Here is a 21,654-nt window from a genome sequence, read left to right as displayed (position 1 = left end):
GAGCCATCCTTGGATACAAAGCAGTATTTATATATTTTATTCATATGGGCACATTTACCTCCAGCATAAAACAAAGTCTAAATAAGCAAAACAAAACAAACAAACAAAAAAATCCGGGGAATCCGGAAACTCAGCCCTCAAATTCAGCAAAATATAAATATAAATCAGGAAGAAAAGAGGGAAACCACGCTTGTTCCCCACAAATAAAAACGAGGAATCAATAATAACCTGCTACAAATGCGACTCTACAAACTGGCTGGCAAAATACAGTGATTAAAGCTGTGGCAGCAACATTTAAACCAACAAAATTAGTGCTTTACGTGGTGTTTTTTTTCCTTAATTCTTCCAGTGGTGCCATAGTCTCTATTTACAGGCTTTAAGCTCCAACAGTAGGACAGAAGAGTTGGGAATTTGCTTTTGAAACAACTCCCAAACAGCCTCGTTCTCCACCCTTTTGTCTTCTTTCCTGCCAGGAATGTCTCTTTGCCGCTGGATAGGGAGGGATTTCCCCAAGCTGGAGAGGCTGGCTCAGAATTCCCTCTGTCCCACGTGGGGAAAGGCCTGATTGTGAACTCTCTTGGTTCTGATTGGGGACAGGGAAGGGGCAGAGATGTGTTTTGGGGGGGAAATCCATGCAGACAGCTGTTTCCATGGGCCTGGAAGCAATTCCATGACTCCTTCATTTTACAGTTTGGAACCCCTTTGGAGCTCGTTGCTGCCTCGCTGGGAAGCAGCTGGTGGATGATTTTTATCATGGAATCCTGGAATGGTTTGGGTAGGAAGGGACCTTAAAGCCCATTCAGTCCCACCCACCTTCCACTAGTCCAGGCAGCTCCAAACCCATCCAACCTGTCCTGGAACACTTCCAGGGATGGAACATCCAAAACTTCTCTGGGCAACCTGTGCCACTTTAAGACATAAGGTAATATTGACACTAAAAACTTCATCCTGAATCCCTGTCCTCTCCTGATCCCAGGGATTTCTGCCAGCTCCATGTGGGTAGGGCTGCCTTTGGCACTCTAGGAATTTCCACATCCCAGTTAAACTACCCAGGTACCACGTCTGATGCAGCATTTGGGAATATATGTGGGAAAACACTGTTCCTTGGGGCTGTTCCATAAGGAAAAAGGCACTAGAGATGTTTCCAGGCACTTGGTTTGTTGGGAATCTCCCTAAATCCCATGGCTGAGCATCCTGGGGACACCTGAGAGATCCCAACTCCTCCTGGGCCACCACTGATTGATTCCTTCCCTCAGGAGTGGGGTGGAATGTACTGGGGTGTCTTGGCTGAGGGGGGGTGGTGATTGCAGGCTCTGGCCTCCCCAGCATTCCCTGTTTCCTCTTGCAGGGGCTTTTATCCCATCTTGGCATCACTCATCTGAGGAAGGACATGCCAGCCTGAGCCACTGATTGCCAAGGGAACAACCTGCCAAGGAAGTCACTTCCCAGTTTAAAACCAGGAAAAATTGCTCAGGGCAGGTGGAGGGAAGAGCACTCAGCTACATCCTGGTGTTTTCTTCCCAATTTCAGGGAAAAACAGAGAATCCTGCTGAGCATGGAGCCCCCCTGCTTGTGCATAGGTATTCCCAAGCCCTGGGGCATCCTGTTGTCCCACTGAGCTGTCCAAAACTGTTTTTTTTTCCAACTGCTTGGGTGCTTGGAATGCCCTGCTCACCCACTATTCCCTGCTTCCCAGGATTCAGTGGATTTTAGTAACTATAATTCAGTGTTTCCAGGCCTTGAAAGCTCCCTTCAAACAGTTTCTTGGGGGCAGATGCCAAATCCAAGTGACATCACCAGGAATTTCAGGGCTGTTTTGCTGGGATAAGTTCAGGAGGGGGATGATGGGAGATAAAACCAGATGTGCCCAGGAACCACCACTTTACCTGGATAAAACCCATCTTTGTTTTTCTGGAGCAGATTTAGAGTGTCCTTAGGATCAGCATGTGGCATTTCCCTCTCACTTGTTTCCTCAGGGAAATCCATCTTGGAATAACCTGGAGGTGGCTGAGCCTCCAGGAACGCAGACAACTCCTCTGTAGCACGAGGAGCAGGATGGGGAGGAGGAAGCACAGGGAGCCACTTGGCTTTCCCACAGGACACATGTGGCTCAATGGGGCCAGAAGGAAATTCCTGGTTTTTTTTACACCTTAAACCCCACAAGAATTCAGTAGTTTAGCAAGTTAAGGACTTGTAACAGTAAAATATCCCAAATCCCCCCAGCGTAACTCTGTGAGGGCAGGGACAGCCTGCAGCTGCTGCCATCCCATCTTTTGGGAGAACACCACCCCTCTCCTGAGGCAGAGATCCCGCCTGGACACAGATCCTGGTGTTCCCAGGTGCCTTGCTCCGCAGGGCACTCCAGGCTTTGCCAGTGCTGCACATCTGGGCAGAGGTTGGCACTGGCTCCAGAGCCGACCAGGCAGCTCAGTACACACCGCTTCCAAGCGGATAAAAGCGGATCCTACCACACTTAATGTGGGTAAGTCCCGGTCATTTGTCACCCCTGGCTTGGGGACAAGTGTCCTCAGGTGTGGCATGGCCTCAGCAGCAGCTTGAGTCGGGGTTTTATCCATCCAGACCTAGCTATCTCCCATGGATATGGGATTTAAGAGCACAAAGAAGAGAGGGGGATGACGTCAAAGTTGCTCCTTCTCCAGTTGTTCCTAGAGGAACGTGTCCATTGGCAGGTCCGGGAGTCTCTGGGAAGTCTGTGGGAAGTGGCCCTGGGCCAAGCAGAAGGAACAGCAACTCCAGTGTAGAACTTCCAGTAGGTCCAGGCACAGCCGTCCTTTCCAGGCCAAACTCCAGCATTTGGCTCTTGGAAAGGGCTCCAGTGTTGAAGCAATTCCAGTGTTGTGAAGAACTGATGTGGGACATCTGGGAGCACCGGGATGGGGCTCCTGTCCATGGAAGGAGCATCCCTCTGAGATGTGGCAGAGCTGTCCACGCTCAGTCCGGTGTGATGCTTCCAAATCCAGTGTTGGAAGGGGAAGGGGAAGTGATGGAGGACACAAACATCCCCATAACGGAAGGAGAGGGTTGTGGGATGCTGGGAATTGGTGCAAGGTCCCCCCAGGAGCCACCACAGGGCTGTTGGTGGCTTTTAGGTCTTGTCTGTCCTGAGCTTCAGTGTCTCCAGCCATCACCATTCCAGCTCCGGAGCTGCCGCAGGACACGGGGATGAGGTGGGGCTGGGGGCCAGCGGAGCAGGGAATTCGGGAGGCTCCCAGTGGCACCAGTTCCCCTCCTGTCTCCGAGCAGAGGGCACTGGTGCTGCCAGGACTCACTCACAGAGCCAGTAGAACTGGAAGTAATAGTCAGTGAAGAGGTGTCCCAGCTGCTCCAGGGAAGTGCTGCAGTCAGCTCGGCCCTAGGAATGGGAAAAACAGCTTAGAGAGAGAGAGGGGTGCGACCCCAAGGGTGGAATTCTGCCTGGATTATGGGCTGGGGCAGGGACACATCATCTTCCTACCACCCACAGGACTGTGGGAAGCTCCTGGTGCTAAACCTGCATTTCCCAACTTTCATAAATCCCACATTTTTCTCCTTCCATGTGGCCCTGGACAAGCTGCAGGTACTCACCGGCTGTGCCACTCGGAAGTGGTAGGAAAACTCCCGGAAGGACAGCATCACCAGAGGCCAGCGGTGCGTGGTGTCCTGGGGAAGGAAGGGGAAGAGCTGGCATGAGATCAGGGATAAGCCTGGGGGATGTTCTCCAGGCTGGATCTGTGAGGAAATGCACAGCCTTGTGCTGTCAAGTGACCCCATGGATGTTTCCTGGAGCACAAGTGGGATGAGGAAGGGCTCTGGGATCTGGGGGGGCTCAGCCTGGAGAAAAGGAGGCTCCAGATGGACCTTCTGGCTCTGCATAACTCCTGGACAGGAAAGGGCACCAGGTGGGATCAGGCTCTGCTCCCAGGGAATAAAGGACAGGATGAGAGGAAATGGCCTCAAGCTGTGCCAGGGGAGGTTTAAGTTGGGTATTAGGGAAAATTCCTTCATGGGAAGGGCTGCCCAGGACAGCAGTGGGGTCCCTGGAGGGATTTTAAAGCAGTGTGGATTTGGCACCTGGGGACATGGTGGCCTTGGCAGTGCTGGGGTAATGGTTGGACTTTTCCAACCTCAATGATTCCATGTGTATTTTGTGAGCTGTTCCCTTCTCCCTACCTGTGCATCTGTGGAGTCAGTGGAGCTGTTCCTGCTCACAGCATCCTGGCAGGGATCACTGGAGACAAGGTCACAAAGGGAGATGGACACAGTGGAGGAGGAGCTGGGGAGAGAGGATACCATGAGAGCCTGGAAGGGGGAACAAGTGTCCCTTTCCCATGGAGACACTGTGGCCACATCAACCACTCCAGGGGCTCCCAAAGGACATGATCCATGGGCACTCACTTCATCTCCAGGGTCAGGTTGGTGTTCACGGCCGTCCGCTGGCTCACAGGGATGCGGTAGCTGAAATTCCCAGTCCTGGGAACACAGAAAGAACATTAGATGTCACCAGGCTGTGGGAAGGTCAGGACAGGACTCAAAATCCCTGGCAGGCTGAGAACTCAGAGAGAACTTCCCAATGTCCCATGGATGAACCCACCACCAAACACAACCCCTGAGGGAAAGCTGGGAGCACCAGCTTCTCTTCCCATGGAGCAGCATGAGGTGATGGCAGGAAACACCCATGAAAATCTTGGAAAAACTCCCAGATTTTCCTAGTTGCTGCTCCCGCTGAAGTGCCACCAAGGTGCCACCAGCCAGCCCTTCCTGCTCACCTGCAGGCGTCGGCAGCAGCACAGTACTGGGAATGGATGGCCAGGTTGATCTCCAGGATCCGGATGGATTGCAGCACCGGGCTTGGCCCTGCCAGGCAGAGAACAGGGTGTTTAATAACAGCAAAGGGTGGAAAATCCCGAGGCTGGAAGGAAAAGAAGATGGGATGCACGTACCATCCGTGCCGGGCTGCTCCGTGCGGGGCCGCTCGCTCACCGGCTGCCGGAGGCTGCGCTGCTGCCGGGAGTTGCTGCGGGAGAGCGAGAGGTTGGAGATGTACTTGGATTTGCCCTGGATGTGGGAGAAGGGGGAGGAGGGGCTGGCATTGGGGCTGCCGAAGCTCTGAGACCTGTCAGGAGTCTTTGGCCACTTGGTGTAGGAGGTGGATTTCCCGGTGATGCCCCTGGATTTGGCTTTGATATTTGTCACTGGCAGGAGGGAGGGTTGGCTTTGGTCTGTGGAAAAATGGGAGAGAAGGTTGTGCTGAGAGGCAGAGAAAGGCTGGGAGCACTGGGATTGCCCTGTCCCCATGTCACCTCCTGATGCTCCCTAGGTTGCACAGAGAAGCTGTGGCTGCCCCTGAGGTTGGACAGGACTTGGAACTACCTGGGATAGCAGAAGGTTCCCTGCCCATGGCAGGGGTGGAACCAGATGGGCTTTAAGGTCCCTTCTGACCCAAAGCATTCCAGGACTCTGTGTTTCCATTCCCTCTGTGCCTGATGGAACTGGTGATGGAATGAGGAGGGAATGAGGTCAGACCTCAAGGTAGGGCTGCTCAGGTGAGCTGTGCTCGGTGTAGCTTCCCATGACTTTTTGCTGGCAACATGGGAAGCTCCAAATCCTTTCCAGCCCCCACATCTCCCTGGCAACAGGATCCAAATTGCACCACATGGGCAGAGAAGGATATAGAGTATACATCCAAGGATAAGGATAGAAAGGGTATCCAGCTATTGGAGAGCTTCCAAAGGAGTGGAATGAGGATGACAAAGGATCTGGAGGGGAGAGGGAGCTGAAATTGCTCATCCTGGAGGATACTGAGGAGACCTTCTCACAAGGAACACGAAGGGCATACGAGGTGACACAAACCTTGGAGATGTCCCAACATTTCTGGGAATCTGGGCTGGCCCTCACCTGTCCGGTTGGTGGCATGGGCAGGGCTGGTCTCCGAGGGGACAATGGAGATGTCAGTGGGAGCAATGGAGCAGCACGAGGAAAAACAGGGAGGGCTGAAACAGGCCAGCACACCGTGACCGGGAATGCCAAGGGCTACTCCATGTGTTTCGTCTGGGACTGCAGGGACACAGGGAATAAGTTAAGGGATGGAATGGGAGCAGCACCCAGTGTCCTGCAGCCCCTTCCATGAAACCAGAGCCATCCAAATCCATCACCCACCGTGCTCTGGGGGGGTCCTGCTGCTGGCTCCGTTGGATGTGGCCGTGGATCGCACTGTCTGTGTCTTGTCAATGTTCTGGCTTGACCTGGAATGTAGGAAAAGATGCTGGAAACCTCCTGGATGTGGACAACGGGATCACTTGTAGGTGGTGAGAAAAGTGGCTGCAGCAGGAGGACGGGAAGAGGAACATGGAGTAAGTGGAGATGTGGAGAACAAAGTGATCTGGGAAAGGCAGGAGAAAGGCACACAAGCCATGAAGACAGCAAGGAGAGCTCAGAAATTCCACAAGGAATCATGTGGCAGTTCCATGTCTGGCAGGGAGAAATCTCTGCTGGTTCAGAGGACACCAGCAACCCTCCTGGAACATGGTGCATATGGTGGATTTGACTCCCATTAGGAATCTCCTGGGTGGATTTGGGTGCTTGGAAATCAACAGGCTTCAAGCTCTCACCACTCCCTAAGGAATGTGCCCCTTATTCCTCGAAGACAGACTGTTCCTTAGAAACACACACAATCCCCCCTCCACCAAATTCACCCCATGGAATTCCAGGTGTTTCACTGATGCTATCCAAGACCTGAGCTGAGGACACCACAGGCATCTCCTGAGGGTAAGGGAGGTGGGAAAAGGAAGGAATATTTCTCCCAAGACTGCAGAACAAGGAGCACTTCTGGACACCTGTGTCCATGTCTTACCTGTCCCTGAGCATCACTCCAGGTTTCTGTGGGATTAACAAGCTTCACTCATTTAGAGGAATTAAAAAAACACTTTGTCATCTCCAAGATTTGTCTAAATAGAGGGATTTCTTTTCCAAGCGAAAGGAGACTCAGTGCCAGTCTTCCAAAGAGAATGTGGGCACAAGCCTCTGGAGCTTCACCTTCATCCCAGTCTAAATCCAACCCTTATCCCTGAAGCTCCTCCACTGCCTCATCCATTTTCCTTACATGGCTTTATCTTGCTCCTGCTCTCCCTGCAGGATGCAATTTCTTTATTTAACCTTTAATTAATTGATTTTTCCATCTCCTACTCCAAATTTGCCTTCCCTGACAAGACCCATAACCCTTCCTCCTGGAATCCCACTGGAAGTCTCCCATCCCTTTCTCTGTTTTCAGTTTCTTGGTCTTTTGTGGTGCAGGGAAAAAAAAGAGGAGAGGGGACGAAGGAATTAAATAATGAAATAATGAAACAGTCACATACCGTGGACACAGAGCGACCGGAATTCCGGGACCCCCATGCCGAAAGAGGGCCACGAGACAGGCAGTGGGTACAGCAAAGGAGCTACAGGACAGTGCAGGGAGACAAGGAGAACAGGAAAGTGGGAAGATGACCAGGAGGACAGGGAATGAAAGAGGGTATGGAAGACAATGGGAAGGAAAAGACAAAAACAGGGAAATCAAAGACACAGCGGAAGGAAAATGGGTTGGATGAGAGATGTAAGGAGGAGGGGAGGGAGAAAAATGGGAGAGGGAAAAGAGGGAGAAAAAGAGACTCATTATCAGGTCACACGAGATCCCAAAGCTGATCCAGCCCTGCTGCACCAGTGGGATGAGGCTGTTTAAGTCCAGCTGGAGGCATCCAAGGAACATTCAGCACATCCTAACAGGAGATTCCCTTTTCCTTCTCTATTCCTCACTTCTTGCTCCAGATAATTCAACTGCCATCAGACTGGGATGTGTGGCTGTGCTTGGCAGGGTCTGCAGCTCTGGAAGTGTGCTCAGTAATCCCAGTTTCTGTGCTCCAGCCTCTCCCAGGTGACCTCATCCCTCCCAGCAATTCCCGAAATACCCACCCATCGATGTCCACGAGATCCTCCTCGCTGCGCAGGCTCAGCACGTAGAGCGTGGACATGGACACCACGCTGGAAAAGAAAGGAGGACAGGGTGAGGAGGAGCAGGGATCAAGGACAGGGCATGGGATCGATCCGCTTCTACAGGATTCCAGCCCAGGAGAGATGGGTGCCCCATCCCTGGAAGTGTTCGAGGCCAAGCTGGAGCAACCTGGGACAGTGGAAGTTCCCAGCTCATGGAACCAGATAAGCTTTAAGGTCTCTTCCATCCCAAAGCATTCCAGGATTCTCTGGAAGAAGCCATAGATCCACAGTCCCTCACTGCATGCCCCATGGACGGCACAGTCCCAGCGGATGAGCTGGAGGGAGGCGATGCAGAAGCCCAGGAATGGGATCTCACCTGAAGGCCATGATGATGACCAGGGCAATGATGGTGCCCTGAAGGAAGCGCTGGCTGATGCAGGCCTGCTCCGGGACAACCGACGGAGACTGCAACGGAAAAAATCCTGGATCAGCTCAGGGCCCCCTGGATCAGCTCAGCTCCCTCACTGCTCTGCTCCTTGCACGGATCTCCCCCAGCCCATCCTGAGCTCTCTTCCTGCCTCCCTGAAAATCCTGAACTCCCCAAGTATAGAAGTCATTTAATGTCTCCATTAGGAGATAGAAAGGGAAGATCATGGGAAAACTGAGATTGGAAAAGCCCTCTAGGATCATGGAGTGCAACCCTACCCCCAGCACTGCCAAGGCCACCACTAATCCAGGTCCCCAAGTGCCACAACCATACGGTTTTTAAATCCTACCAGCAATGGGGACTCTGGAGCCTGCTCCAGTGCCTGGCAGCCCTTTCCATGAAGAAATTTTCCCTAATATACAGCCTAGATCTCCCCTGGCACAACCTGAGGCCGTTTCCTCTTGGATAAGGCAGGGAGGAGAGCCCAGTCTCCTGACTCCAACCTCCTTCCAGGGATCTGTGGACAGTGAGACTCCCCCTGATCCTTCTTTTCTCCAGGCTGAGCCTTCTCTGCTCCTGGCACTGCTCCTTTGGGATCCATCCCTTACCTTGCTGGTGACTTTGTGGGGTCTCTTTTTGTGGGGCACGCTTCCTGCCCGGCTGAACTGGCTCCCAGTTTGGCTGCAAGAAGAAAGGAGGAATGGAGCTAAGGTGGGCAGGGACAGCTTTCCAAGCCATTCCCAAGATAAAATGGGATTTTCTGGGAGGGAAAAGACGTTTCTGTGGTGTGACAGTCACAAACCCTTTTGGTGCTTTGCCCCAAAAGCAGCATAAGCAAGGTCAGGATGGAGATTTTGTAAGCATGGGAAACTCTGCCATGAGAGTCACTCTACCACTGACTTTAGGGAAACATGGAGACCATTTCATCCTGGGTGTTGTTGGGCTGGTCCTGTGGGAATTCCAAACCTCCTCAAGCTCAGCTCTTTAAATCCACTCCAGGCCAAGCAACACCAGCCAACATCCCAGTCCTTCTTCATCTCCCTGTTCCCAATCTGAGCTGCCCCTTGGAAATTCCTGGGATGAAAGGGGACATTCCATGTGGCTCCATGGGTACCTGAAGGCTCCAGAGCTCACAGTTGACTTCATGCTGTCCAGCCTCTTGAGCTTGGCCAGCTTGTGGCTCCACCTTTCCAGCTCATCGATCCGTGTCTCCAGGTTATCCGTGAGCTTGCACAGCTCCTTCACGGCTCCCACGTTCTCCATGAAGATCCGCTCCTGCCGGGGAATCAGGCCAGCAGGCTGAGGCACACCTGGATCTGGATGATCCATGCCCTCCATGTGTGCTGTGGGAGACTGTCCCCTCGATTCCCAGAGCAGCAACCAGGCTGACACAGGTTGGGAAAGGTCAGGAAACCAGGTGCTCCAGGTTATCCTGACATAAGCACCTTATCTTATCTAGGAAGGGGAAGATTAGGACTGGGAGCCTCCCTGCAGGAAGCTGCCAACAAGGAGCCCTTCCCGAGGGAGATGCTGCCAAATTTCACCAGCATCAGGCTGGTTCCTCCCTGCCGGTGTCCGATATCCACCCAGGGCTGCTCCCGACTTCTGGAAGACCAACCAGGTCTGAAACTCATCTGGGAGCACTTCCCAGGCATGCCACTTTCCTTCTCCCCTATCCAGCTCCACAATTCCCTCGAGCCAGGTTCCCCAGCCTCCTGACTGCCACCAACCTTGTTCACCACCAGGAAGTTCTCCAGGGTTTTCCCATTGGAAAAGACCAGGTCCCCAGTGTCCTTCACAGCTTCTGGCAGAATCTCCTTCACTTCTTGAGCGATGACACCTGGAGACGTGGAAATGGAACAGTAGGATGGGATGGGATCATCCTGCACCCCCTAGATACTCAGGGAGTGACACCAGGATGTCCCTTCCTCATTCCAAGTTCTGCAGGGCTCCTTGGAGACCCTGAAGGGCAGAGTATGGTCATACAAAGCTGCTCTCCAAATTCTATGGATAGGGATCATCACCCCACCATAGTGTACTTGGAGAAACCTTCTCCCTGTAGGAAGTGCCACCTTCTCTCCCACTCACTAAAGAGGGAATTTCATTAGATTCCTTAATTTAGGAGGTTAGAAGGCCCCTCTTGCCCACCCCACACCTGGGGGGCTGCCCTGGTACAGAGCTGGATACAGCCCCTGGGAAAGGCAGGGAATTCCTGCGGGACATTCCTGTGTCAGAGGCGTATTCCCATGGGACATTCCTGTCTCACAGGTGTATTCCCATGGGATGTACCTGTCTCAGAGGTGCTGTCAATGCCCACCGTGGCTGCAAACTCGGGTTTGTAGTTGTAGTGCACCAGCCTCATCCTGGAGATCCGCTTCAGCTGCTCTGTGGTGTCCACCTGAGACAAAACACACACATGGAATTCCCAATGGGATATTGCTTCTCAAATCCCCACCACTCTGCATCCCAGCAGGACAACCCACTATGCCCCATGGGAATTCCTTTGGGAGATAGCCCTGAACCCTGCTATGAGCAGCCATAAGGACAAACACTGGAATTAATGTCTAGGTTGGGACAAGATCCTTGGATAGGGAAATCAGGAGACTGAGTTTCCTTGCAGAACTAGACACAGGGAAGAGACAGTTCCCAAAAACAGGTGACATGATTATATCCAGCTTTTCTGGACAGGCAAATCCAGCTGAAAGGAATTCAGAGCAGAGCCAAGCCTCTCATCCAGGCTCTGGCAAGGCTCAGTGTTGTACCTGCCACATTGACCTTTTTTACACTCATTTTCCACTTTTCCCACTGTTTGCTACTTCTGGCTAACACTGGAAGAGTCAGTATTCCCTACAACACGGTGGACTGGCTGTGCTTGGAACAGAAAGAATCCTAAGTCACTTCCCTTCCGCTCTACAGTCATAGGATCATGGAATTTCCCTAGTTGGGAGGGAACCACAAGAATCACTGGAGTTCTTCAGACTCCTGGTGACCCCAAGCCCATGCTGCTTTCCAGGTTCTCACCTCCTGGATGTCCTCTTTCACTCGGACATCCGAAGGGTGCATCAGGGACCCCATGACCTTCACGTTGCCATGGACCACCAGGGCTTCATCCGGGCGGTCTGTGTTGATTCCCACGCGGCCGTGGTGGAACACGGTGTCTGGGAGCTGCGCCCGCTGCCAGAGCACGTCACTGTCACTCTCAAACTGCCCCGGGTTGGAAGCCTGTGGAGAAACGGGACAACAGGGACTGACTGAAAAGCAGGGAGAGGAGGAAGGTTGGCCCTTCCTGCTCCTCTCCTCTCCCTAAAGGAATATCCTTGCTTCCTTCAGCTGTTATCCCAGCTATCCGTGTTCCAGCCACTCAGTCCTACTCAGGACTGTAGGAAACCAAGTGACATGGATGATACTCCTGGGCCCCAAATTCAGAGCATTCCAGGCTGCCCGCAATTCCCTGAAATTCTGCACTGGCCATCCTGGAAGCTGCCTAATCCATCGTGGACTTCTTGTCTGAGGTTCCTGTTTGGGTTTTACTGTCTGCTTTCATGTTTTGGAGCTGAGTGCTCCAGTGAAACCCTGGGAGAACCTGGGAATGGTGCCTTTCTTTTCCTGCTCCTCTGCCTTGGTATATGAAAAAGTGATGCTCTGGGAGAGTGCCCAATTTTCCTGCATCTTCTTGTTCGTGCTGCAGAGTTTCAACAACACTCTCCCTTCATTCCCAACAATTCTACTGGACACTGATCCCATCTGGAGAATGGGATTCCTTCCTTATCCTGTAACAGGTTCTTCAACCAGGTATGGAAAGTCTGAAGCCAGAATCCAAGTGTGGACAGGGAAAGTCACAAGCAAGGCAGGGAGAATTTGGAAGAGGTGGGAAAGGTGGGAAATCAAGTTTGGAGAAGACCTCTAAAAAAATCAAAGTCAACCCAGCACCTCCACCACATTCACCACCAAACCACAACCCCAGGTGCCACATCGACACATTTTCTGAATGTGGAATGTGGGAAACAGCCCAGGATGGTGCAGCAAAGGAGTGTGGGAGGAAACAGGGATTTACCCGGACGATGATCCGCTCGGAGATGTGAGCTGCCAGTGTGTAGTTCTGGTTCTGGGCGTGTGCCTGCAGGGCCACCACCAGCATGAAGTACCTGCGGAGGGACACTGCTCAGGAACACATCCTATGCTGGGGAGAGACGGATCTCCGTCCCCTCTGGAGCACTGGGCACCACGGTGGGCTCGCAGCACCCCCTCTCCTTGTGCTGGTTGTCCCCAACCCCTCCCAGAGCAGGGACACCCTTCTGGTGTCCGCAATCCAAGCCCTATTCCCACATCCCACTCCAGTCACTCTGCCCAACCCAGGGACAGGCAGATCCACAGGATTCTCAGGATGTTCTGGAGGAGGCCCCCATGTCCTCCCTCACCTCTGGTCTGGGTTGGGTTTGCCTTTTTTCCTCATGTTGTTGGCCGTGGTCTCGCTGAAGTGCAGCCGCCCCACAGTGACCTTGGTGACCTGCTCTGGGGGGAGGTTCACCCTGGAAGGAAAGGAAAACAAAGGAATGAGTGAGGATGGTGGCTATCTGGGAATGGTGCTTATCTTTTCCCACTCCTCTCCTATCTCTTCCTTCCTCAGGTGGGAAGTACAGTTTTCCTGCACCTAGAGGCCTTGAACCCAACAACACTCTTCCCTCATTCCCAACTGGACACTGGTCCAGTCTTGGGGCCTATCACACATACTTCATGCCCTGAAGAACCAGGTATGGAGAGGCTGGAGCCACAACCTGGAGAGGAGAGCTTTTTTGGGAATGGCCATCTCCTGGCCTGCTCCACCAGTCTATGACCTGGGCACAGAGCAGGGTTGGAAGTACAAAGAGAGGAAAGCAGGAGAAAACCGGAGAGTGTGACACTCACACAATGGAGTGGGAGACCTCCAACTCCACCATTTCTCCACCTTCTCCTGCTATTGCTTATTCCCTGGAAGCACAGGATGCTCATTCCCACAAGGACATACTCACGTGACGGGGTTGAAGGGCCGTTTGCTGCGGTCTGATTGCGACTGCTCGATGTTGATGGACTGGTTCAAGGCCTCGAGCTGGAGAGAAGGATTTGGGAATGTGGCACAGATCACAGAGACCTTCCCCTTTCCACCTCCTCCTTCCCAGCTCTCTGTCCACCCTTGCATGACAGGGCACATCTGACTCTGAACACCCAGCCTGAGTGTGGGCATTGACCAAGTGTCAAAAAAGTTGAGGGTGGAAGCATCTTCCTGATGTGCCTTTATCCCTACAGAGTCAAAGGTGAGTGGGAAGCAATCCTGAAGATAGCCAGACTGAGCCCATCTTAGGACTTGTATTTCAATGGCTTCAGGGGATGTTTAGATTGGATATCAGGGAAAACTCCTTCATGGAAAGGGTGGTCAGACATTGAAACAAGCTGCCCAGGGGCAGTGGTAGAGTCACCATTCCTAGAGGGACTTAAAAGCTGTGTGGACGTGGCACTTGGGGACATGGATCTGTGGTAGCCTTGGCAGTGCTGGGGGAAGGGTTGGACTCCATGATCCTAGAAGGCTTTTCTAACCTATCCAATCCCATGATTGTGTGATTCCACACATTCCTCTACCACATTCCCAGCCACCTCCCAACCACTCTTTTCCCAGCTGGATTCACCATGGTCCCTCAGCTCTCACTTACCTTCACTCCGTGCAGCTTCAGGTAGAAGCATTCCAAGGGTTTCAGGCCCTCGGGCGTCTTCACATACTTGGGATCGCCGAGCATTCCGATGTACACGGTGACCTGGAAGTGGTTCTTCTTCTGGCACACGAAGGCGTCATCTCCCACGGAGAAGTTGAAGCCCTTGTCGGCATCCACGCGGTACGTGAGCATCGGGCTGGGAAGAGGGAGCAGGTGAGAACAGGAATTTCCCACAGAAACTGTGGATATCCATCCCTGGAAGTGTTCCATGCCAGGCTGAATGAGGCTTGGAGAAACCTGGGCTAGTGGCAGGTGTCCATGCCCATGGATCATCACTGGATGATCTGTAAGGTCCCTTCCAACCCACATCATTCTACAGCTCTTCCCATTCAACTGGGTGTGAATATGGAGATCCCAGGTTCCAAAGTCTGTCCAAAGCCTGGAGCATCCCTTTAACGTGGCTCACTGGGAGTAGCAGCTCAGACTGACCCACACCTTGTGGCATTCCCATTGTTACCTTCTACCAGCTGTACCCTTGTATCCCGAATTCCTGCTGAAATCACAACCACCTGCTCTGGTTGCTCTGGAAAAGCTTTCAGCTCTCCCAGTGGACAGGTCTGGAGGAGGAGGAGAGGGAGGGAGGAGGAGGGGTCCTGGCTGCTCCATGAACACACACCAGCTGGAAAGGTTTAATCTACATCTCCTTAATGGGCTGGTTTCCATGGGAATCAGGGAAATATGTGGCCTTTGCAGTGAGTCCGTTTTCCTCACTCTCCATAAAGCCCAGTCCTGGGCTGGTGGGCCCTCGGAAGGGGGGGAAGGAGCTGCCTCTCATCCCACAGAACACCCAAATCCCATTGTTTTTAATTAAGGAACAAGGGATGAGATAAAGGGGAGCTCAGCCCAGCCTTGAATCTCAGGCTTTAAAATTATGGAGTACTTTTCCCCCAAAACCAAAGCACTTCTGACTTCCACCTCCAGAAGGACTGGAGCAATGGGAGGGGAGGTGGACAGACTGACAGTAAGAAACGTGGCAGAACTCAGGAGACTCTGGGAAGCAGGAGATAGGAATTCTTCACTGGTATCCCTCCTTTTTTTCTGGAATAAAATCATTCTCCCCCTGCAGTCACCTGAGGATAATGAGTTAATGTGGATGAGAGCTGGGGGTGATTCCAGGTGGCCATGAGTAATTCTGGGATAGCCACGAGGAACTACTCACTCCTTACGCCCCAGGGAGTTGGGAATGCTGTGCCCTGCTCCAGACACAAACCAGGCGGTGGGAGCAGAGCACTACCTTAGCCCAGAGGCACGAGAGGAATTCCCCAACCTCCTCCCAGCCTCACCCCTGGATTCTCCATCGGGATATTCCTGACTGGACATGCAGCTGAAGCTGACCCAAGCAACCTCATCCCAAAGGGATCCAAATGAAGCCATTCCCAGCTGTTTTTATGGCTCCTGAATGTTCACCACTCTTCCCACTATTTTTTAACTGGCAAAGCTAAGGAGAGGGAGGGTCTGTCTGAACTTCCAAACCATGGATGCTTCCCAAATCAGAAAACTGATGGCTGCTAAATGTGTGCTGACAGAGGGGAGACAGGCAGGCTCCCCCTCCTCTCCCTTCTGGAAATTCCAGGTCTTCCACAATCCCCTTTTCAGAGGTTCCTTTTCACTGATTTTCCCATTTTCCCAATGGCTGTGGCTGGTGCATCCCCCAGTTTGGGATCCCTGCACTAGGATTGATCAGAAGGAAGAAGCTGCTTTCCATGCTGGCTTTTCCAGGGACAGGGCAGGGGCCAAAGGACAAAGTGTCAGGAATAAAAGGTCTGGGGTCAAATGGATTATTTGATCCCGAACATCCCTACTGACAGGGGCAGATTAAGGCAGGACAGAAGGGCAGGATCAGAGGAGGTTTTTCCCAATCCCAGTGAGGGTAAGGGGTAACAAACTCCCCACAGGGAATTGTACTGGGAGTTGGCCAAGAGCAGGACGGCAGAGGGATGCTCATGTTCCCCCATTCCTTCCTTCCGTCCGTCCAGGTTTCCCCATATCTAAACTGCTCCTAAGACATAATATTGGGAGACCCCTAATCCAAAGACATTCCCTAATTCCATGGATTCCCTGATTTCTTTTTGCTTCCAGTATACAAACTCCAGCTGAGCAGCAGGACACTGTCACCTCTCCCACACAATCCCACCTGTGTGTCCATACTACGTATTCCCTTCAGCTTCCCGGGACACATCCATGATCCATCACCAGCCCCCCATATCACATACCCCAAAACACATCCAGCAGGTCTGGACCACATCCCACTGGTCTCCACTCCCTTGGTGAGATCCAGGATGTGCAGCATAGCCAAGTTTGGAGCTGTTTATCTGGACACTTCTACCAGTCAAGGGGTGCAACCCCAAAACCCCAGGATTAGCTCCCGGAGAGCACCAGTTTGCTGGATGGGAAAAGAACAGCACCTTCCCATTTTCCCAGCTCCCAGTTCCAAGGCTCTGCCCTCAGCATGGAGATATTTCCATGAAGGGCTGCACTATTCCCAGCTGCCTTCCCTCAAACTGGGAGAAGGAGGAGGGAGCTGGAATTTATCAGAGCCTGCTGTCAGGGAGATGAATGGCTCCTTCTCCCAGGAGTAAATTAGGGAATTGCCCGGTTCCAGGCCTCTTTGGCTCCGCTGCTGGAAACCAGCTCATCCCTGGAAATGTTCACTGAGCCTAAAACCACAAAATCCGAGCAAAAGGCCAAAAACATTGTATGTTATCCATAAAATTAATCCAGGGATTTCTGTCTCCTTCGACAACACAGATTCCTTGGCCAAACCTGAGACATGGGCCTGGAATGGAACCTAATCCCTACCCCATCCCTTTATGGAACCTAATTTTTTGTGTGCAAAGGGAGGAAAACATGGAATAGCATTAATTGTACTTTTTGCCCTGTAATTGCTCCCAAGAATCTGGTAAGAACCTGGACAGCTTCCCATGCTCTCCCTCCTTCACCTCCTCTCTGGACTCTTTTCTTAGGATCAAGAGCAGGAAAAATCAGATAATTCAGATGATTCACATTCCTGAGGCTTTGAAAAGGTTTTGGGCACCTGGATCACAGGGAACTCAAACAGCATATCGAGACTGGGGACAGCTTCCAGCAGAAACCAGACTGGGAATGGCTGCTCCTTGGAAAAACTGGGGGAATAACTATGGATCTGCATGTGGATGCTGATTTTTTGCTGAGGACACCCAAAAGCAGAAAGGAAGGAGACAATTCCCACCTGCCAAATTTGAATTAATCAACGTAAAAAATGTCATTATAGGAGCAAGGAAAGATGGACATTTTTGTGTGTTTCTCATAGATTATCCCATGAAAGTGCTGCACCAGGAGAATGAAGGGATATTTGATTTTAAAAGAGATGTAGGTCCAGCTTGGACAGGAGCAGGAAGAGTCCCCTGAGGTAATGTGGAGGTAAAAATTAATTAATCAACCTTTAACCCTTAATTCTGCTCAAATCCAGCACCACAACAAAGCCCACGTGGCTTCCTCAAATCCCCATGGAGTCACCTCAATGGAATTTATTTCTTACACAACAGGATGACGACCTCAATGCCCCAAGAGTGGGTTTGCTCTGGCTTTTACCCTAAATCCTGAAAGCAGGAATTAGGGAAATGATCCCAAGATCCAAAGAGCAGGGCTGGTTTTGTAGATGTTCTCCAGCAACTCCTCTTTGTCCAGCAGAAAATATCATAACGTTTGTGTCTGCCAATCCAACTGGAGACAGCAGGGTACATGGAAAATCTCTGGAACTGGGATAGAAATGCCTGGAAATGGCACAGGACAGGCTGTGATGTGTTTGGGATGGAAAATAATTTTCCCAGAGTAGGAAGTGGCGAAAAGGAAAAGGGAGGCTGGAAAACCAAACAATAAGAGGTGACATGTCCAGACAGAGGTCAGAGGAGGTGGCAGTGGAACTCCTGCACATGGAAGAGGGATTTGGGGGCAGGATCCATGGGAGATCATCCCATCATCCAGAGGGAGCAAGCTAGTGGTGGAGAGCAGGGAAAGGTGCAGGATGGCTTTGGAGCTGCTGATATTCTTTTATGGAAATGGCTTGGTAAACCAGAAGGAATTGTCTTCCCAAATTATCTCTCTCCTGCTGCGGGGTGGGAAAACAGCCCCAGAGTCCAAAAGAGGCAACTAGCTCCAATAGAGAATTCCTTGGCCCGGCACTACCATGGAAGATGGGATAAAGACTGGATGAGCATATTTGTGTGGGAAAGCTGGGACTCTGCCCCCATCCTTGGAGTCCTTGGCTCCCATTCCCAGACAAAGTGTGATCATAGTCCCAGGTTATCCACAGGTACCAGAGCATTCCCTGCTCCATGTCCCCCACAGGACCCCAGCTGGCTGTGTGGAAAGAGGAGGGATGGAACTGGGAGGGAACAGAGGGTCCCTGAGAGGTTTCTGGAAGCCATCCCACTGCTTGCCAGCTCTTTGTCACCTCCCAGGAATGCAGGGAGGATCCAGAGTGGTTTCCTCCTGAGCACTCCTCCTTCCCGGTGTGCTGCCTCCACCCTCTGCTGCCTCAATTCCCAGCCCACCTTCCCAATTCTCTCTTCCCTCTCTTGGTCATCCCAGCCTTCCTCTCTGGCCTTTCTGCCACTTCCTAGATTTCCTAAACCCCTTCCCCCTCTTTCCTTCCTCCTCTGTCCTCCTATCCTCCTCCTCCCACTCCTCCTCCAACTCCTTTCCACACTGCTCAAGCTGCCCTGAAGTGGCTCTGGACGACCTCCAGCCACCCACACTAGGAATTCTCAATTCTAAATTTAAAATCCAGGATCCTGGTAAACCTAGGGAGGGAGAAAAGATGCTGCTCACCCCAACCTTCCTCAGGACAAGGCTGGATTTGCCAATAAAGCCTTCCATGGTGAGCAAGGTCTGAGTGGCTGCAGAACTGGCACCAAAGCTGCTGAAATGCCTCCTGCTATTCCTTAATTATCCATAAAAAGTGTGGAGGAGTAACATTCCCAGTAGGGAAGGGGCAATGGGGAGCATTACCTCCACCACAAAGCCCAGCCCAGGGAGATCCTTATCCTATATTTCAAGTGGGATGCTCCCAACCCCAGTGGTTTGCCACCTGCACAAGGAATGTGAATCCCACTTTCTCCAGTGGCAAAGGAATTACTCACAGCTCCTTGTAGTTGGCATCGTACAGAGTTGCCCACTTGTTCTGCTGGTGTGGCTGCCACTTGATGGACTGGAAGTTGGGATCCAGGTAGGAGCCATTCAGGCTGTCATTATCCTGAATCAGGCCTGTGGGGAACAGTTAAAATGGACTAAATCCTGATTTTACTCACTGAGCTGAGTATCCAGATGGGTGGGAGCCCAAGGAAGCAACTGGCACTGCCTGAAGCTTCCCTCCTGACTGCCAGGGCAGCACCAGATCCAGGGTGATCCCACAGGTTGGCAACCTCTGGCAACCATCTTCCCTTCTCCCACGCCCTGGCCCGGCGGGAGCGGGGCTGGAATTCAGGGGATAATGGGGGTACCTGGAGAGAGCGCTCCCGGCTGGTGCCAGGGAGGCGTCTGGACGCGATCGGGATTGAGCGGCACCGATCCCATTCCCGGCTCCTGCTTGATCAGCCCGTTGAGCATCTGGGCATTGAGGGTGTTGGGGGGGGACTCGGAGTGTTTCCGCTTCTTGGCGGGATGCACCGGGAGGCTGTGGAGACCGCGGGAAGACTCAGCAGGGAACGGAGCGTCGCGAGGTGACAATCCACAACCGTGACCAGGACAAGCAGGATGTCACGTGGAAAACACAACATTCCCACAGCGCTGTCCCACCTTATCCCACACTGCTGAGTCTGGGTCACTACTCATGTGCTGAGCCACATCTTTAATTCCACAGAATTCCAGAATGGTTTGGGTTGGAAAAGACCTTAAAGTCATCTGGTTCCAACCCCCTGTCATGGGCAGGGAACCTTCCACAGATTTCCCTTGTTTGTTCCTACCACCAAACCCCACACTTCAGGCAATCCACACACCTCCAGCTCCCATTCCCTCACCCCCACCATTCCCAGGCCTTACTCTGCTCCGTGCTGCTGGAGGAGTTGGTGCAGCATCTGGGATTGCTGGGCATGGTGGAGCTCGGCGGGCGCCATTCCCGGCCCAACACTGTACGGAGGCATCAGGGGCTCGGCCTTCAGGAACATATCCCGCTGCAGGCCGGGAAAGTGGGAATTGTGCTGTGGCTGCAGGGGGTGAGGGGGCGGTGGGGGTGGCGGGGGGGGACCCTGGAGGTGAGGGGGTGGAGGAGGAGGCGGCGGAGGAGGAGGGTGCTCCAGGCGGGAAGGGGGAGTCATGTGACACATATTTTCGGGAGTCATGGTCCGGAGGAGGTGAGGATCTGGAAAGGGAGAAAGAGCCAAAGTTAGGAGTGTCCTGATCCCAGGTGTAGAACTGACCCAGTTATCTTGGATTCTCAGGCTGGATGAGGCTTGGAAGAACCTGGGCTAGGGAAAGTGTCCCTGCCCATGGCAGGGGGTTGGAATGGGATGAGCCTTAAGGCCCTTTTCCACCCAAACCATTCCAAGATTCTATCATTCCATGGGACAGTGAGGGAGAAGAGTCAATGGAATTACCTGAACATTGCCAGCACTTCCAGGGAGGATTTCTGAGGGGGCACTTTAAACATTTTAACTGAAACCAGGAGGAGACTTTAATCCCTGAATTTAAATAAATAAAAAGGGACATTCAAATGCGATTCCACCTTTCTCCTCCTCCATTTGGAACGGGATACTAAAGCCATTCTATAATTAGGGTGGATTTGACTACACCAGCACCAACAGAAATGTTTTGGGTGTGGAGGGACATGCAAATCCATGTCCCTTCCTGCCCTGCTCCTCAAAACCTCAACATTCCAGATCCACTCCCTTCCATGGGCAGGGACACCTTCTACTTTCCCAGGTTGCTCCAAGCCCTGTCCAACCTGGCCTGGAACATTTCCAGGGATGAGGCAGCCACACTTCTCTGGGAAATCCATTCCAGTGCCTCACAGGGAAGAATTTCTTCCCAATGTCCCTCTGGTAGTGGGAGGCCATTTCCCCCTGTCCTGACATTCCATGCCCTTGTCCAAAGTCTCTCTCCAGCCTCCAGCCTCCTTTTTCTTCACCAGGACAAAGCCCATCTGTTTTTCCAGCCTTTCCCTGATATTTGCATCAACCTGTGCCTTCAGGCATCCCTACAGAACACCGCAATCCCAACAGGAATGAGGGACTGACTCCTGGGATATGAGAAAACCGCAGGGTAGGAAGAGAAAGTGACTTTGTTTTAAATGCAAGACAAAGCTTCTTCATGCTCCAATGGGGAAAACCGGCTGGAAAACGCATCCAGGGACTGGCCAAGCCAGGCACAGCCTCTGGGAACACCGAGAGGGACGGCAGGGAAGGACCTGTTGGATCTTTCCAGGCTGAGCTGGATGGACTTTGGCCTCAGAACACCCAGGCAGGGGTTGAGTAATGAGGCCAAAGCGCTTGACCAGGAATGGGAAAACTCCTGTCAGAAAGTTTGGAAAATCAGAATGTGTTT

General features: G+C 52.4%; 1 protein-coding gene across 4 annotated transcripts in view; it reads right to left on the bottom strand.

The window, feature by feature from the left end:
• Nucleotides 1-9: 9 nt before the first annotated feature.
• Nucleotides 10-21,654, bottom strand: part of MYRF (myelin regulatory factor) — a 44,080-nt gene continuing 22,435 nt past the window's right edge. For 2 of the 4 annotated variants that reach the window (XM_053980050.1, XM_053980049.1), the window contains exons 5-27: nt 20,155-20,473; nt 19,617-19,789; nt 19,257-19,380; nt 14,077-14,272; nt 13,402-13,478; nt 12,811-12,921; nt 12,447-12,537; nt 11,414-11,614; nt 10,682-10,790; nt 10,123-10,232; nt 9,507-9,667; nt 9,001-9,073; nt 8,342-8,430; nt 7,945-8,013; nt 7,353-7,433; nt 6,157-6,242; nt 5,896-6,054; nt 4,941-5,219; nt 4,767-4,854; nt 4,396-4,470; nt 4,171-4,273; nt 3,586-3,660; nt 10-3,373 (exon numbers count right to left, since the gene is read on the bottom strand). In XM_053980050.1, coding sequence (XP_053836025.1) covers nt 3,287-3,373; nt 3,586-3,660; nt 4,171-4,273; nt 4,396-4,470; nt 4,767-4,854; nt 4,941-5,219; nt 5,896-6,054; nt 6,157-6,242; nt 7,353-7,433; nt 7,945-8,013; nt 8,342-8,430; nt 9,001-9,073; nt 9,507-9,667; nt 10,123-10,232; nt 10,682-10,790; nt 11,414-11,614; nt 12,447-12,537; nt 12,811-12,921; nt 13,402-13,478; nt 14,077-14,272; nt 19,257-19,380; nt 19,617-19,789; nt 20,155-20,473 — 2,936 coding nt within the window. In that variant the 3' untranslated portion in view covers nt 10-3,286. The remainder of the gene's footprint in view (nt 3,374-3,585; nt 3,661-4,170; nt 4,274-4,395; nt 4,471-4,766; nt 4,855-4,940; nt 5,220-5,895; nt 6,055-6,156; nt 6,243-7,352; nt 7,434-7,944; nt 8,014-8,341; nt 8,431-9,000; nt 9,074-9,506; nt 9,668-10,122; nt 10,233-10,681; nt 10,791-11,413; nt 11,615-12,446; nt 12,538-12,810; nt 12,922-13,401; nt 13,479-14,076; nt 14,273-19,256; nt 19,381-19,616; nt 19,790-20,154; nt 20,474-21,654) is intronic. The other 2 variants (XM_053980051.1, XM_053980052.1) reach the window with 2 other exon arrangements.

The sequence above is a fragment of the Vidua macroura genome, chromosome 6, assembly GCF_024509145.1.
Source record: "Vidua macroura isolate BioBank_ID:100142 chromosome 6, ASM2450914v1, whole genome shotgun sequence".
Lineage (NCBI taxonomy): Eukaryota > Metazoa > Chordata > Aves > Passeriformes > Viduidae > Vidua > Vidua macroura.
This window is presented reverse-complemented; position numbering and strand designations above follow the sequence as displayed.